The 17195-nt window shown below is 43.4% G+C and overlaps 1 protein-coding gene across 3 annotated transcripts in view; it reads left to right on the forward strand.

The window, feature by feature from the left end:
- Positions 1 to 17195, forward strand: part of DPH6 (diphthamine biosynthesis 6) — a 191581-nt gene that overhangs the window by 138369 nt on the left and 36017 nt on the right. For all 3 annotated transcript variants that reach the window (XM_054400524.1, XM_054400525.1, XM_054400523.1), the window contains one exon: positions 15459 to 15861. In XM_054400524.1, coding sequence (XP_054256499.1) covers positions 15459 to 15861 — 403 coding nt within the window. The remainder of the gene's footprint in view (positions 1 to 15458; positions 15862 to 17195) is intronic.

Here is a 17195-nt window from a genome sequence, read left to right on the forward strand (position 1 = left end):
GTCTTTCATCTTGTGCCTGGTGTGTTTCCTTTCCCCTGGGTTCAGATTAACAAAGCTTCTGCATTCATTTCGAGCCACTGTAATAAGAATATTTAACACAGGTCAACTGCAGATGGTGGAGCTCCAGAGGTCCTTGAAAACAGCCTGCCTTTTAACACTGGGCCATGATGGGAGGTGAAAGGCTTGCCAATTTCACCTTCTGCTAAGATTATGATATTCTATTTGGAACATTAGTAGAGCCTTCATAGGAATACAGTCAACAAAAGAACAACCAAGCAGTCTGCATGATTTTAACTGAAGCCATTATTAGCACTTGGATACATATCTCTGCATTCAAAAAATTAGATGATTGCATAACAGTCTAAATAGTATCCATGAATTTAATTTGCAAGCTATAAAGCATGAAAATAGGAGTGGGGAGCAATTGTTGTGTGAATGTTGATGTAGATGGATACAGGTACAAGCAAATCCTTAGCTGGTACAAGTCAGCACTGCTCTGACTTCCATGAACTGATTTGGTGGATGGAAGGTTGACCATGAGCCAGCAATGTGCTCTTGTGGCCAAGAAAGCCAATGGCATCCTGGGGTGGATTAGAAGGGGTCTGCTGAGTAGGTCCAGAGAGGTTCTCCTCCCCCTCTACTCTGTCCTGGTGAGGACACATCTGGAACATTGTGTCCAGCGCTGGGCCTCTCAGTTGAAGAAGGACCTCAGGGGATTGCTTGAGAGAGGCCAGCACAGAGCCATAAAAATGATTAAGAAGTGGAACATCTTCCTTATAGGGAGAGCCTGAGAGAGCTGAGGGCTCTTGAGCTTGGAGAGGAGGAGCCTGAGAGGTGACCTCATTTGTGTATATAAAAATGTAAAGGGTGAGTGTCAAAAGGATGGAGCTGGGTGATGCCCAGAGACAGCACAAGGGGCAGTGGTGGAAGCTTAGGCATAGGAAGCTCCATGGAAACAGGAGGAAGATTTTTTTTCCCTGTGAGAGTGACAGAAGACTGGAACAGGCTGCCCAGGGGGGTTGTGGAATCTCCCTCTCTGGAGATACTCCAAACCTGCCTGGATGTGTTCCTGTGTGACCTGCGCTAGGTGACCCTGCTCTGGCAGGGGGGTTGGACTGGATGAGCTTTCAAGGTCCCTTCCAGCCCCTGACATTCAGTGATTCTGTGATGCTGTGGTTTGCACTAGCTTATTTGCCATTTACAGGTAATTTATACATGCATTTTAAACATTGTTTTTCAGTTAGACACAATGAAGAAGTGCATGTCAAGTTCTTCAGGCTGGTAAACAGCCTGGTTCATCCAGACTGACTGGTTTTCCCCTGCAGCAGTTCCCTTATAAGAGTTTTTTTGAGTGATTCTTCATCTCCTTTGCTGAAAACATTAATTCTGGTTTGAGCCTGTCACTTTTGTGTTAAGCAAGAGATCATGTATGCATCCACTGTTTGCTTGGGCCAGAACCACTGGTGAAAAGTCTTATGTGTGATGACTGTAAAAGCCATTAACAGGATTTCAACCCTGAGGTCAGTACCTGTTATCTGTACCTCTTTATAGAGGGGAGAAGCTAATTTTGGTTGAAAAGTGATCAACTTTCACCCAGGAAGGCTCCCTATTAAACTGCAGTCCTAATTGTGTGTAGGGCACTTTGAAGCCTCACAACTAAGAAAGGAATTTCAGGAAAATCATCAGCTTCACAGTTGCTTTGTTCTCCTTTGGTTGGGCTAATCCCGGTGACTGGGACTGTTACAAGATCCAGACTACCACCCAGACCTACACAGACTCAGACTTGAGCAGCCAAGTCTAGTTGAGAGGAGTCCCTACTCATGGTGGGGAGGTTGGAGTAGGTGATCTCTGAGGTCTCTTCCAACCTAAGCCATTCTATAATTAACAACTGCTCTTTCCTAAAACTGTAGCAAGTTAATCTCTTTCAGACACCACAAACGTTCTTTCCAAGTCAATGCAGTTTGATGTTAAATACTAAGTAGCTATTATAGTTCTTGGTCTTTTCCAAGGAGTGCATTTAACTTTTGTTTTCGGTGTGAGTTCAGTAAAATCAGAAAACTCACATCTCAGAAACTAGTCAAACTTTTATACTGAGAGTCTTCCCTGTAGCTCTGCAGGGAATATCCTCTTTGGCATGGTTATGCAGAGGTGAGCACAAGCCAACCTCAGGAGGTTCAACAAGACCAAGTGCAGGGTCCTGCAGCTGGGTCGAGGCAATCCCAAGCACAAATCCAGGCTGGGCAGGGACTGGCTGGAGAGCAGCCCTGAGGAGAGGGACTTGGGGGTGCTGGGGGATGAGAAGCTCAACAGGAGCTGTCAATGTGCACTTGCAGCCCAGAAAGCCAACCAGAGCCTGGGCTGCATCAGGAGAAGTGTGGCCAGCAGGTCAAGGGAGGTGATTCTCCCCCTCTGCTCAGCTCTGCTGAGACCCCACCTGGAGTACTGCATCCAGTTCTGGAGCCTCTATTACAAGAGGGATGTGGACATGCTGGAAGGTGTCCAGAGAAGGGCCATGAGGATGAGCAGAGGGCTGGAGCTGCTCTGCTGTGAGGACAGACTGAGAGAGTTGGGGCTGTTCAGTCTGGAGAAGAGAAGGCTCAGAGGTGACCTTCTTGTGGCCTTCCAGTATCTGAAGGGGGCTCCAAGAAAGCTGGGGAGGGACTTTTTAGGATATCAGGTAGTGATAGGACTGGGGGGAATGGAATAAAGCTGGAAGTGGGGAGATTCAGGCTGGACATGAGGAAGAAGTTCTTCCCCATGAGAGTGGTGAGAGCCTGGAATGGGTTGTGCAGGGAGGTGGTTGAGGCTCCATCCCTGGAGGTGTTTGCAGCCAGGCTGGATGAGGCTCTGGGCAGCCTGATGTAGTGTGAGGTGTCCCTGCCCTTGGCAGGGGGGTTGGAATTGGATGATCCTTGTGGTCCCTTCCAAACCTGACTGATTCTATGATTCTATGATTCTATGACCTGGCAAAGCCTCCTTGTTGCAGGAAGGAAACTCAGCTATTGAGTAGTGTAGTGGGTCTGGTCAGGATGGAGTTAACTTTATTCTTAGCAGCCCCCTTTGCAGGTCTGTTTTGGACAGATCTGGGATATCCCATACCCTATAATATCATGAACAGCAATAAAAGCTTGGAGTGGGCATTCCTCAGAACCTGAATGGGCACCAGTCTGTTAGTGGCAGGTGATGAATCACAGAATCAATCACCGAATGGTTTAGATTAGAAGGGATCTTAAAGGTTATCTAGTTCCAACCCCCCTGCCATGAGTAAGGACACCTCCACTAGACCAGGTTGCTCGAAGACCCATCCAACCTGGCCTTAGGATAGGACATCCACAACTTCTCTGGGAAACCTGTCCCAGTATCTCACCACCCTCAGAGTGAAGAACTTCTTCCTTTTGTCTGATCTAAATTTACCCTCTTTCAGTTTAAAGCCATTAGCCCTTGTCCCATCGTAATACACCCTTGTAAAAAGTCCCTCTCCATCTTTCTTACAGGCCCCATTTAGGTACTAGAAGGTTGCTCTAAGGTCTCTCTGGAGGCTTCTCTTCTCCAGGATGAACATCCCCAATTCTTGCAGCCCGTATTCACAGGAGAAGTAATCCATCTCTCTGATAATCTTTATGGCCCTTCTCTGGACTCAGTTCAACAGGTCTGTGTCCTTCTGGACAGCTGGGGCCCCAGAGCTGAACAGGTAGTGTCTCACAAGAGCAGAGTAGGACAGGAGAATGAACTCTCTGATTGTCTTTGCAACACCACTTTTATAATCTTCCCTTATTAAACTGTCTCTGTCTCAACCCAAGAATCCTCTCAGTTTTTGCTCTTCCTGTGGTCACTCCCATCCTGCTGGGGGATGAGTTGTGTGGGTACTTAGCTGCTGGCTGGGGTCAACACCACAAATAGCTTCAGCAAATCACCACTGAAGGTGGCTGTACAGTGAGAGAGAGCCTGAAAATTCGTACAAGTTTAGTAGTGCCACCAGAATTTTCACATTGTTTCAATTCTGCCTCCAGCAGCATCACAATTTTCTTCATGGCATGCTGCAAAATTTCATTACAGGCTCAACAGCAGTAGGTGCTGGTGCTGTGCATGTACAGGTGAACAGGTAATTGCAGTCAGGACACAGATTCATAGATTCATAGAATGGTTTATGTTGGAATGGACCTTAAAGATCCTCCAGTTCCAACCTCCCCCCATTCCATAGGCAGGGACACCTTCCACTAGACCAGGTCACTCAATGCTTCATCCAAGCTGGCCTTGAGCAGCTACAGGGAGGGGGTATCCATGACCTCCCTGGGCAACCTCTCCCAGTGTCTCACTGGCCTCACTGTAAAGAATTTCTTTCTAATACATGAGGTAAAGCCTGAAAACTGGTTTGAAAATCAGTTCCAGAGCTCCAGGTCAAAGTTCAGAAGGGAAGCAGACTTTGAAAGAAAACTTATTGGCCACCAGTATCTGAAATTTAGATTCTAAATCATAAAGTCTGTTCCCCTTTCTGCCCACAAAGTAGATTTTGACCATTAACTTTCCTCCTTTTCTGTCCCATTTGGATACACACTCTCAAATTCTTTTCAGGTGGAATCTTTCCATCTTGAACAGCCTTAATTCAGTTCAACTCTCTTTCCTAAGTGCTTATTTTTGACACCACACATGAAGAATAAAACCCTCAGAGTGACAGTCTGTGATCATGTTTCATGTGGCAGACTTTCAGTTTATATTGCCATCAATTTATGACTTTGTTCCTTAAATAGTTATCTTTTTTTTTCTTTCTCCCCATGTAGTAACTGATAGATTGAATGATGCATGTTTAAAGGGGTATTTGAAGGATTATTAACTTCAGCCATGAACTGGTTCTCTCTTGCCTCAGGAACCTTTAGTTTGTTGGGAGACAGGTAATGTTTTTAAAGCAAGCAAAGCAGCTTTTTCAATATGTAATTATTTCCTTATCAGTTTTACATTTCTCTGCCCCTTTTCAGCATCCAGCATGCAGGGCTGCTTTCAACAGTATTATTATTATGAAGGAAGAAAACCCAAATCAAAGTGGATTTTTAGTACAATAGTGAGGTGTAGGAAGGTGCAATTGGAGGAACAGCAGTGTGCATTATCGTATTGAACTAACTCACAGCTTGACAGAAAGTCCCTGCTGGGGGAGAAATGTAGGGGAACTGGCAGAATTTTGCTACATCTGCTCCCTACTGCTCACAGGCTTTAACCTGCTTCATTTCTATTATGCTTACTGTTTAGATATTTTGCTTCTGAAATTATATCTGTGACTCTGAGAGGACATGAAAGGGAGCACGACAGGTAGGGGCTGTTTAAAAATTGAACACTATCAGCAAGGGATATTAAAGGCCATAATGAGTAAGATGGTTGCCTTCTCAGTGTGGGTTTGTAGAGTTCAGGCACTGCAGTGCTGGTGGAAAGACTGAGTGTAGGTAGTGGGTAAAAGAGATTTCCTAGCTTGAGTAGCTTGTACAGCCAGGAGGCACCATTAGATCATTTAGCCTGACCTGTATATCACAGCCCATTGCATTTCACCCAGGAATTCTTATTTTGAACCCTGTGAGTATACTTAGGCTAAAATATATCAGGCTGTAAGAGTTTAAAATGCTTTATGCCACAGGATGAGAACCTGAGGCTGAGATTCCCATGCAGTTGGAAGGATGTTTATCAGGTTGGTAAGCACACATGGTAGTGTGACTGTTTCTGCAGAATAAGCCAAAAAAACCCACCCAAAACAACAAAACCAGACCCTGAAAGGCTTAGATGCATTTAACAAAAGTGAAAATTCCTTTCTAACCCCTTTGATTTAGGGGGGGGAAAGATGCAGATATTCTGTATGTTGTGTGAGAGCACTGGCTTACTGAAATGTTTTGCTGAATTTTATTGAGTTTATTGAGAAAAAAATACCCCCCCTAAAAAAAACTCTCAGACTCCAAAACAAAACCAAAGAACCAAACAACAAAATACCCCCCAAAAAAACAAACTCCAAAACAAAGAAAAAACAAACACCCCCCCAAAAATATAAATAACAAAACCCCAAAACCCCCAAACTCCAAAACAAAACAAAAAACAACCTCCCTAAAATATAAACAAAAAACCTCAAACTCCAAAGCAAACACAAAGAAACAACCCCCCAAAAACATAAAGAAAAAAAACTAAACTCCAAAACAAAAAAAAAAAACTAAAAAATATAAATAAACAAAAACTCAAACTCCAAAACAAAACCAAAGAAACAACCCCCAAAAAATGTAATTAACAAAAAAATCGAACTCCAAAACAAAACAAAAACAAACAACCCCCAAAAACCAAACCAGGAAACCCCCAAACTCCAAAACAAAAACAAAGAACAAAACCCCTCCAAAAACCCAAACAAAAATAAATGAACAAAACCCCCCAAACAAAACACAAAATAAATAAAAATCAAACCCCCAAACTATCACCCCCATTGAAGAAAAGCCACAAACCAACCATAATCAACAAAAGTTAGATTTATTCTTCCTCATTATGTATGAGTGGGAGTAATGAAGGGCCCAGTAACAATGAAAAATCTTCTCCTCCAAGCAGTCATATCCATTTTTAAAGCTAATATTAATTGTCTAATTCTGAATTTTTAGGCATTTTGCCTCTTTTGACAGCCAGGCTGGTAGTTCTGTGCTTACATTCTCAGTCCAGACAAATTCCTTGCAGTCACATTATCACAGAATTGTCAGGGTTGGAAGGGACCTCAAGGATCATCCAGTTCCAAGCCCCCTGCCATGGGCAGGGACACCTCACACTACAGCAGGTTGCTCACAGCCACATCCAGCCTGGCTGCAAACACCTCCAGGGGTGAGGCTTCCACCACCTCCCTGGGCAACCTCTGCTAGTCTCTCACCACCCTCATGGGGAAGAGCTTCCTAACATCTAATCTAAATCTAGCTTGGATCCATTACCCCCAGTCCTATAATTATCTGACACCCTAAATAGTCCCTCCCCAGCTTTCTTGTAGGCCCCCTTTAAATACTGGAAGGCCACAATAATAATCACTGCTGCAGCTGAAGCTTAGAACCATTTCAAAATGTAGGGGAAATGGTATTGTGCATTTTCCCATAGCTGATTATCCAACATTTAAGAATGTTTCCCTTGCTCTGATGGTGCCATAATTGTACAATTATGGAATGCATTTTGAAGAGAGAGAGAAATGTGTAAAATTCAGTGGGTAATTGAAAACTCCTAAGTGCACAGGGCTATCAAAGCTGTGCTTTTACAATCTGCTGCTTACATGATAAGTCAAGTAAAAATTGGAAGTTCCAGTCTTAAAGAGGAGGGTGTTTTCTGCATTACTGTGCATGCAGAAGTGGGTATCTTCCTTTCACCAGGCCAGTTTGAGTTTTCTGTGTCTCTTTATAGAATCATAGAATGGTCTGGGTTGGAAGGGACCTCCAAAGGTCATCCAGTCCAACCCCCTCTGCAGTCAGCAGGGACATCCTCCACTAGATCAGGTTGCCCAGAGCCTTGTTGAGCCTCACCTCAGGGTCTCAACTACCTCCTTGGGCAACCTCTTGCAGTCTTCCACCACCCTCACTTGTTCCTAACATCCAGCCTATATCTGCTCTTCTCTCATTTCAAACCATTGTCCCTCGTCCTGTCCCTGCAGGCCTTTGCAAACAGTCTCTCTCTGCAGACTTCTTGTAGCCCCCTTCAGGTACTGGCAGGCTGCTCTTAGGTCTGCCTGGAGCCTTCTCTTCTCCAGGCTGCACAAGTCCAGCTCCCTCAGCCTGTCCTCATAGCAGAGGTGTTCCATCCCCTGATCATTTTGGTGGCCCTCCTCTGGCCCCACTCCATTAGGTCCATGTCCTTCCTATACTGAGGTCTGCAGAGCTGGACACAATACTCCAGGTGGAGTACTTCTATTTATTCTAACAAGTCATTATTTGAGCTTACTTTTCAAGCAAAGCTGCAAGCCCAGAAAGCAGAGGTGTTACCCTACTTATTCCAGACTTTTTGTTCTGGATTCAGCCTTTTCAGTTGTTTATTTATCCTAGAGACTCGTTCAAAGCTGTGTCTTCATAGAAATGTGATACTGATTGCTCTTACTTGGATCATCTCACCGAGCTGCTCAGTTTCTGAAAGGAAAGGATTGAAACCCAGTAGATCCAATAATAGAAAAGAGAAACAAAATTAACCAGGGAATGATATCCTTATGTACTAAATATAATCCAAAGAGAGTTTGTCAGGGTAGGTCTTTAATTTTAGCTGAGCCTTTTCCTGTCAGATAGAAGTGATGAATATTTGTACTGCTTCTCAGCCTCTGTTGCCAAGCGTGGTTAGAGATAGAACAACACGTTGCTAAATTATTATGTTTGAGTGATGTTAAGCTATAAAACAGATACAGTTATTGTTCTGATTTCTCAAGGACTCTTCCTGGTTTTCAGGAGCTCCCGTATTTGCTTATTTTTTTTTAATATAATGCTTGCATATAGTAGGCATTATATAAACACCAGCACTATTCAGGGACCATTTCTCCAGGGACCAGTTTTGATTCTGCAAAGACTTAAAGATATTCTTTATGCAGCAAAAGGCTGTCTCAACTTAGAAAATCAAATTCACACTAGGTTTATTGTGGGATTTGGGCCCTAAACATGATGTTAATTTTGGTGGTAGTTTCTCCTGACATACTTAGTTGATTATCATAACAGTTTTAGCCCTTCCCCTTGACAATTCCTAATCACAGCCAGCAATATGGTGGATGAGAAGCTCAACAGGAGCCAGCAGTGTGCACTCTCAGCCCAGAAAGCCAACCAGAGCCTGGGCTGCATCAAGAGAAGCACAGCCAGCAGGTCAAGGGAGGTGATTCTCCCTCTCTGTTCCACTCTGCTGAGACCCCACCTGGAGTACTACGTCTAGTACTGGAGCATCTATTACAAGAAGGATCTGGACATGCTGGAAGGTGTCCAGAGAAGGAGCACAAGGATGATCAGAGGGCTGGACCTCCTCTCCTATGAGGACAGGTTGAGAAAGTTGGGGTTGTTCAATTTGGAGAAGAGAAGGCTCCAAGGAGACCTTCTTGTGGCTTTCCAGTATCTTATGGGGGCTACAAGAAAGCTGGGGAGTGACTTTTTAGTATGTCAGGGAGTGATAGGACTGGGGGGAATGGAAGAAAGCTAGAGGAGGGGAGCTTTAGATTAGATATTAGGAAGAAATTCTTCCCCATGAGGGTGGTGAGACACTGGCACAGGTTGCCCAGGGAGGTGGTGGAAGCCTCATCCCTGGAGGTGTTTGCAGCCAGGTTGGATGTGGCTGTGAGCAACCTGCTGTAGTGTGAGGTGTCCCTGCCCATGGCAGGGGGTTGGAACTGGATGATCCTTGAGGTCCCTTCCAACCCTAACACTTCTATGATTCTATAATATATTTATTATATAGATTGCAGATTTCCTATACTCTTACTAATAGAACTTGAGGTATGCTCATTTTGTTCACCTCCAAACTACCTCCCTCTCTGGGAAAATTTCAGCTCTTTTGCTTGGCCTGTTAATTGCTGACAATTTCATATCCATAATTTTGCATGCATGATTTTTACAAAGACAATTTCTTTTTTTTTTTTCACCAAATGCCAGCGTGTGGAATTAGAAATCATTCTTTTGAAAAGCTGACATTAATTTGAAATCCAGTTGAATTGCAAAAAAATTAGAAGAAATACATCTAAATATCCATGCCCATATTTGTTCTCCTGTATCTATTTTCCCTTTTTCACATTTCTGTTTTTTTTTTCTAATGATAGATAAATACTACACATACCCCCCCAAAAAAATTATTCTGCAAACTGTGCCCTCAGATGCTGACACAAAAAAATAAATAAAGGACTACTTTGTTTTCTCTAATTTTCCCTGTTTGAGGAACACCAAGTAAGTACAGTCAGATTTCCAGCTGACATTGTACAAAACAGTCTCTACCTGACACAGGAGTAACTGAACTGCTGTCAGCTTTGGCCACCACATTGTGGAGCAGAGAGAGGACCAAAATCCCTGAAGACCCTTCTTTCCTTTTCTATTCACAGCATATAATCAATGCTAAATATTCAGTTTTGTAAGATCTGATTTTTTTTTTTTTTAGTCTGCCCATCTTGTGGGGATGTATTTTTGGCATGGAGCAAGCAATCTGTTTTATTTTAGGAAAGAATACTACATGACAGACTTTCTTATTGTTTTGTAAGCTTTGCAAATGTAATATTCTTAACAATTTTCTTGTTATAAAACACTTTGGTATTCAGCCTTTGAATTCAGGCATCTTATAGCAGGAATGCATGTGGCCTATTTATTAGATGAACTAGGATGTTGACAAGGATTGCTGCTATCTTACTTTCTTCAAGAACTGACATTTTTGTTCTGATTCAGTTTTCCTAGTGGAATCTTTACTTATTAAAGTCATAAACCTATTGTTGAGAGACCCTGGCAAAGCTTAAACTGGATCTCAGGAGTTTGATGCCGTGTGTTTAATGCAGGCAGGGTAAAAGAAATTTTAAATGTATTATTTAAAGGCACATTAATCTTGCTGCTGTAATGGTGTAATAATGCATGCCATAGAAGGTTTTCATAAACTCAGCTTCTAAAAGTAACATCACAGTAGCTTTCTTTTTTGTTCTCCAAGTCAATTCTTTGTAGAGATAACAATTATGCATTCATCTCTGTCTCTTACAGCCTGATTCCATATTCAGCTGTGAGATAGGTAGACCCTAGTCCTTACTCACACAACAGAAAAAGAATATTTCTGGTTTGGAAGGAATGCTGAAATGTGTATCTTCTTCAGTTCAATTGAATAAAATAGTTAAATGCTTGCTCAATAGGTTGAGTATAGGTTTGCCTTCTCATTCCTGTGTTTTCATTGGACTTCTAATAGATTAAATAGGTATTTTAAATACATTAGCTATTTAGATGTTATTGAAATTATTATTAAATTGAGATTTTATTGAAATAGATTTAACAGATATTTTATTTTTAAATAAATAAGTAAATAACCCAACAGCATTCATTCTTTTTTAAGATTAATGCTTTAAAACCAACACTTTGTGTTAGTTAGATTATGACTCTTCAAGCCCATCACTTTTTCTTCAGCTGTGGTCATTGCACTGGGTTCAGGTTTGCTCTGCAGCACTGCTGTGAGGCATTGGTTAGTGTGGGAGTGTTCTGTAGCTTTCCTGAGTAAGTGCAATAAAAACAGAGAGGATCTTTACTGAGAGCTGAGGCATCCGAAACACAAGGCCTTGGTGTGGTGACTTCATCTGTCTGAGCAAAGCTCAGCAAAGCAGCATGCACACAGCAGTTCTGATAAGAGCTTTGCTTTAATCATAGAATGGGTTGGGTTTGGAAGGGACCTCCAAAGGTCATCTAGTCAAACCCCCCAGCAGGCAGCAGGGACATCCTCCACCAGATCAGCTTGCCCAGAGCCTTGTCCAGTCTGACCTGGAATATCTCCAGGGATGGAGCCTCAACCACCTCCCTGGGCAACCTGTTCCAGTGTTCCACCACCCTCATGGGGAAGAACTTGTTCCTAACATTCAGTCCTTCCTGTACTGAGGGCTCCAGAGCTGGATGCAATAGGCCAGATGATGTGCTCCTTTATAGAAGAGTCTACAACAGTGTTCTTAGGAAAGGACTCTTAAATTTGCTTCATAGTGCCACAGCTGTCTGCCAGACATTCTGAATCTCATTGATGAGAGAGCAGAATCAATTGTGAAAAACAACTTAATCATAACATATTCCTCTTCTTCTTGCACTCCAAATGCTTAACTTACATTGTTCCAGCATCATCTGAGTAGAATTTCTTAGCAAGACCTTATCTATTCATTCTCATTTACTCGACAGGCTATCACAAAGATACTCAGCTGTTTAAGACAGTTGTAAGCTTCTGAAAGGTAATGAATAAATGCAGCATCCATGTACAACACAAAATGTCAGCAGTTTATTCTAAAGAAGCCAGAAGAGGTCATTGTTAGAAGCATTTCTGTAAGCTTCTGTAGCAGCTGGGGAAAGATTATTAGTCCCCAGCAGCTCCATCACTTGTGCTTTGTGCAAGCTCTGAAGTTAAAGGTTATGAGTGCTATGGTCCTGCACAGGTGCATCCTGAAATAGTCTTTCACACAGAATGATTCTCATTTGTTAGATTTGGAAATGTACTTTCTCCTGGCCTTAATTTTCATGTAGTTCCTCGTATTCTAAATGGCAGCTGAAGGCAAGCAGAAATAGTGAGTAATTGATTTAACAACCTCAGACAAGTACAGGGAAGTAGAAAAGTTTGTCTTAGTGCTTGATGTGACCTGAGAGAGCTTCCTTAGACTTTTTTTTTTTTCCTCTGAACAGTACCTCAGCACCTTGGGCCAGCAAAGTGGCCTTTAAGCCTGAATGAACATGCCTTTTTTTTTTTTTTCCTTCTTTTTCCCTCTTCAGTGCAAATCTCCAGTGTTTCATCTTTTCAAACTGTTTTACAGCACTCAGAGCAGAATTATATTGACAAGGTTAGAATTCATCTCCTAGAGGAGAATGCCGTGGCTCCTCCTGTTAAGTGCTAATATAACATTTATGTGGTGGTGCCTTAATAACAGCCCTGGCTAGCCTAATGAAAGTACTGAAAGCAAACAGTGTTCAGTGAGATTTTATTATGACTGAAGTGACTGCAATTTGAGACAAATTATCCCTATTTTTGTTCCCATATCACACCCAGAAATGCTAAAGCAATTGCTGTGTGTTTGGGATAGAATTAGACTTGGCTGTCGTTAATATAGTCGTGAGTGCATTTTACACGTAAACAGCTCAGGAGGGTCAAGGCAGCAAAGACATTCAGTGCCAAACTGCTTGTCAATAAGTTTGGCAGTGAATTTTGCAATAAAGTGCCTGCAACCTGTCATTATTTCTTCCTCTCAAAGTTGAGAGTGAGTGGATGAAAATGGAGCTGGTGAATTGAAGGGACTGGGAATTACCTGGCCTGCAGGCAAAATGACAGCTTTGCCTTCTCAGGACTTTTTTCTTTCAGAGGTCAGAGCAATGGACAGTATTCCCAGGATATATACTGGGGTATAAGCAGACTGGCACACACACAAAAAAAAGAAGTTAGAATCCATGCACGCAAAGAATATGATGCAAGTCACTAATGTAAGTCCTGGCCTGCATCAGGAATAGTGTGTCCAGCGGGAGCAGGGAAGTCATTCTGCCCTGGACTCAGCACTGGTTAGACCACACCTTGAGTGCTGTGTCCAGTTCTGGGCCCCTCCATTCAAGAAAGATGTTGAGATGCTGGAATGTGTCCAGAGAAGGGCAACAAAGCTGGGGAGGGGTCTGGAGCACAGCCCTGTGAGGAGAGGCTGAGGGAGCTGGGGGTGTTTAGCCTGGAGAAGAGGAGGCTCAGGGGAGACCTCATTGCTGTCTACAACTACCTGAAGGGAGGTTGTAGCCAGGTGGGGGTTGGTCTCTTCTCCCAGGCAACCAGCACCAGTGCAAGAGGACACAGTCTCAAGCTGTGCCAGGAGAAGTTTAGGCTTGATATAGAAAGAAGTTCTTCAAAGAAAGAGAGATTGGCCATGGGAATGTGCTGCCCAGGGAGGTGGTGGGGTCAACGTCCCTGGAGGTGTTTAGGAGGAGACTGGATGAGGCACTTAGTGCCATGGTGTGTTTGATTTGTTAGGGTTGGGTGGTTAGTTGGACTTGATGATGTTGGAGGTTGATTCTGTGATTTTGAAATATTAAAAATGCTTAATGTGTTGTCTCACCATGAAAAATGACCAAAGTTGAGAATAAAAATAGTCTGCTAGGCAGAAAAAGATTTTCAACTGTTTGACTGTTTGAATAGTTGTTCCAGGAGACACCCCTGAGTTCAGAGAGCTGGTAAATGAGTGTAGATTCATACATTGGTCTTCTCCAGGCTAAACAGCCCCAGCTCTCTCAGGCTTTCCTCATAAGGTAGATGTTCCAGTCCCCTAATCGTCTTCGTGGCTCTCTGCTGGACTCTGTCAAGTAGTTCCTTGTCTGTCTTGAACTGGGGAGCCCAGAATTGGATGCAGTATTCATTGTCTTTAGTACTTCAGCTTTTAAAAAGACCATTGGTATGAACAAAGGTTACTGTATGCAAAAAGACTATTTCTTTTTATTGCAGAATGAGTGCAAAAGAAATGATGATCAGCATTTTTCAAAAGGGTGTAGGCAAAGTGGTAGTTTGAGAGCAGATTTAAACTGTCAGACAAATTTGTAATTGCTCAAGGGGACTTTTCCATAAGAATCATGGTGTCACAGAATCACAGAGTGTTAGGGACCTCGAAGGGACCTCGAAAGCTCATCCAGTCCAACCCCCTTGCCAGAGCAGGATCACTTATACCAGAGCAGGAGCACCTATACTAGGTCACACAGGGACACATCCAGGCAGGTTTTGAATAACTCCAGAAAGGGAGACTCCATAACCCCCCTGGACAGCCTCACCCTCACAGGGAAAAAAAATTTCCTCATGTTTCCATGGAACTTCCTATGCATAAACTTCCACCCATTGCCCCTTGTGCTGTCTTTGGGCATCACCCAGCTCCATCCTTTTGGGACTCACCCTTTACATTTTTATATACACAAATGAGGTCACCTCTTAGTGTCCTCCTCTCCAAGCTCAGGAGCCCTCAGCTCTCTCAGGCTCTCCCTATAAGGAAGATGTTCCACTTCTTAATCATTTTTATGGCTCTGTGCTGGCCTCTCTCAAGCAATCCCCTGAGGTCCTTCTTCAACTGAGAGGCCCAGCGCTGGACGCAATGTTCCAGATGTGTCCTCACCAGGACAGAGTAGAGGGGGAGGAGAACCTCTCTGGACCTACTCAGCAGACCCCTTCTAATCCACCCTAGGATGCCATTGGCTTTCTTGGCCACAAGAGCACATTGCTGGCTCATGGTCATCCTTCCAGTTCATGGAAATCAGAGCAGTGCTGACTTGTACCAGCTAAGGATTTGCTTGTACCTGTATCCATCTACACCAACATTCACACAACAATTGCTCCCCACTCCTATTTTCATGCTTTATAGCTTGCAAATTAAATTCATGGATACTATTTAGACTGTTATGCAATCATCTAATTTTTTGAATGCATAGATATGTATCCAAGTGCTAATAATGGCTTCAGTTAAAATCATGCAGACTGCTTGGTTGTTCTTTTGTTGACTATATTCCTATGAAGGCTCTACTAATTTCTCTCCTCATAAGGAAGATGTTCCATTCCCTTCATCATTTTTGTGGCTCTGCACTGGACTCAAGCGGTTCCCTGTGGCCCTTCTTGAACTGAGAGGCCCAGAACTGTACACAATATTCCAGAGGAATACTGTGAAGAAGGAAGATCTAGAGGAAAAAGTCTCCATGAGATACCTGCACTGCACATATTTCTTTAGAGTATTTAAGTTAAATATGAGCAACATTAATTCCTACCAGGCCTGTAACATGCAGAATGATTTGTTTGTCTTTCAGGCTGCTGATTCAGAGCTGTGCCAGGACGTAGCTGCAGCTGGACTGCTTGCTGTGGTGGTAGTCCCTCAGCTCCCCAGAGCTGCTGCCATTGAATGGCACGTCATCGCAGCAGCCGATCAGCCTCTCCAAAGAAAGCACTATGCCACAAAGGTGTTGTCAGGGGCCTTCCAAATCGAGTGTGAGTCCGTGGAGTCCAGTTCTGCATCTTGTGCAGCAGTCTCTGTACAACTCAGCTTAATTTCACCCTCCACTTCTCAGCCTGATTTAGATGGAATTCTTCATGACTTAGTTGCTGTCTTTCGACAAGCTGTTGAGAAACTTTCGGGAGACTGCGGTGCAAGTCCCTTGTCTCTTAGAGCTTTCTTCAAGGAGGGTGTCTTTGATGCTGAAGCACTACAGACAGGTAAGACAATATGGTGAATACTGTGAATACTAAGTGTAAGGTAATTTTTGTTTGCTTCTTCATAAGGTTTCATTGGAAGAAGGCATTTTAGAAGTGCCTTTCAAAGATAGGTGTCCAAGAAGGCCAACAGCATCCTGGCCTGTATTAGGAACAATGTGGCAAGCAGGACAAGGGAAGTGACCGTCCCCCTGTACTCAGCACTGGTCAGGCCACACCTCAAATTCTAGCTTCAGTTTTGGGCCCCTCACTACAAGAAAGAGATTGAGGTGCTGCAGCATGTCTGAAGAAAGGCAATAAAGCTGATGAAGGGTCCTAGAACAGCAAAAAGGTGGAGTTGAACGTTGATCCATAATGTCAAGCAGCATCAAAATTGTGGTTAGACCCCCTCAAAGATGACTAAGTAGTATAAAGCCAGACTCTATCCCTCCTAGAAAGGACAGTAAAAAAATACTCTACAAAAAATAATTGCATAGAAATATAAGTTTCCAGACAACCTGTGCTAGATTCTATGGTCCTGCTCTGGCAGAGGGGTTGGACTTGATGATCTTCAGAGGTCCCTTCCAACCACTAACATCCTGTGACCCTGTGAAGTGGTAGCACAAGAGGAAACAGCCTGATGTTGCACCAGAGGAGTTTCAGATTGGGTATTAGGTAACATTTCTGTACCACAAAGGGTTGTCAAGCATTGGAACAGGCTTCCCAAGGAAGTTTTTGATTCACCACCACAGGAGGTGTTTAAGAGACATGTAGATGTGGTGCTGAGGGACATGGCTTAGTGGTGGACTTGGCCATGCTGGGTTAACAATTGGACTTGATGATCTTAAAGGATTTTTCCATCCTAAATGATTCTGGCCTGTAGTGCCAGGATGAGGAGCAACGGCTAGAGAAGAGGAGATTTAGATTGGACGTTAGGAGCAAGTTCTCTGCCATCAGGGTGGGGAAACACAGGAACTGATTTCCCAGGGAGGTGGTTGAGGCCCCATCCCTGGAGATATACAAGGTCAGGCTCAATGGGGCTCTGGGCAACCTGATCTAGTGGAGGATATCCCTGCTGACTGCAGAGGGAGTTTGACTGGATGACCTTTGGAGGTCCCTTCCAACCCAGACCATTCTATGATTAAGATATGTTTGTTGCTTTCCTGGTTACCAAATATGCTTCTCAGATGGAAATGCTTTATTCTTGCACATTTTGAAGTCCAAGCAGAACTTGTGCTGACCTTGCAGCTCACCTGACTTTGAGCAGAAGGTTGGAGCAGAGAGTCTTGCTCCAATCTGAGTTGTTCTGCAATTCCATGAAAGAGAAGTGGCTGAGAACTCAGGGTCAAGCAGAAGGA

This window comes from Indicator indicator, chromosome 4 (assembly GCF_027791375.1).
Source record: "Indicator indicator isolate 239-I01 chromosome 4, UM_Iind_1.1, whole genome shotgun sequence".
Taxonomy (NCBI): Eukaryota; Metazoa; Chordata; class Aves; order Piciformes; family Indicatoridae; genus Indicator; species Indicator indicator.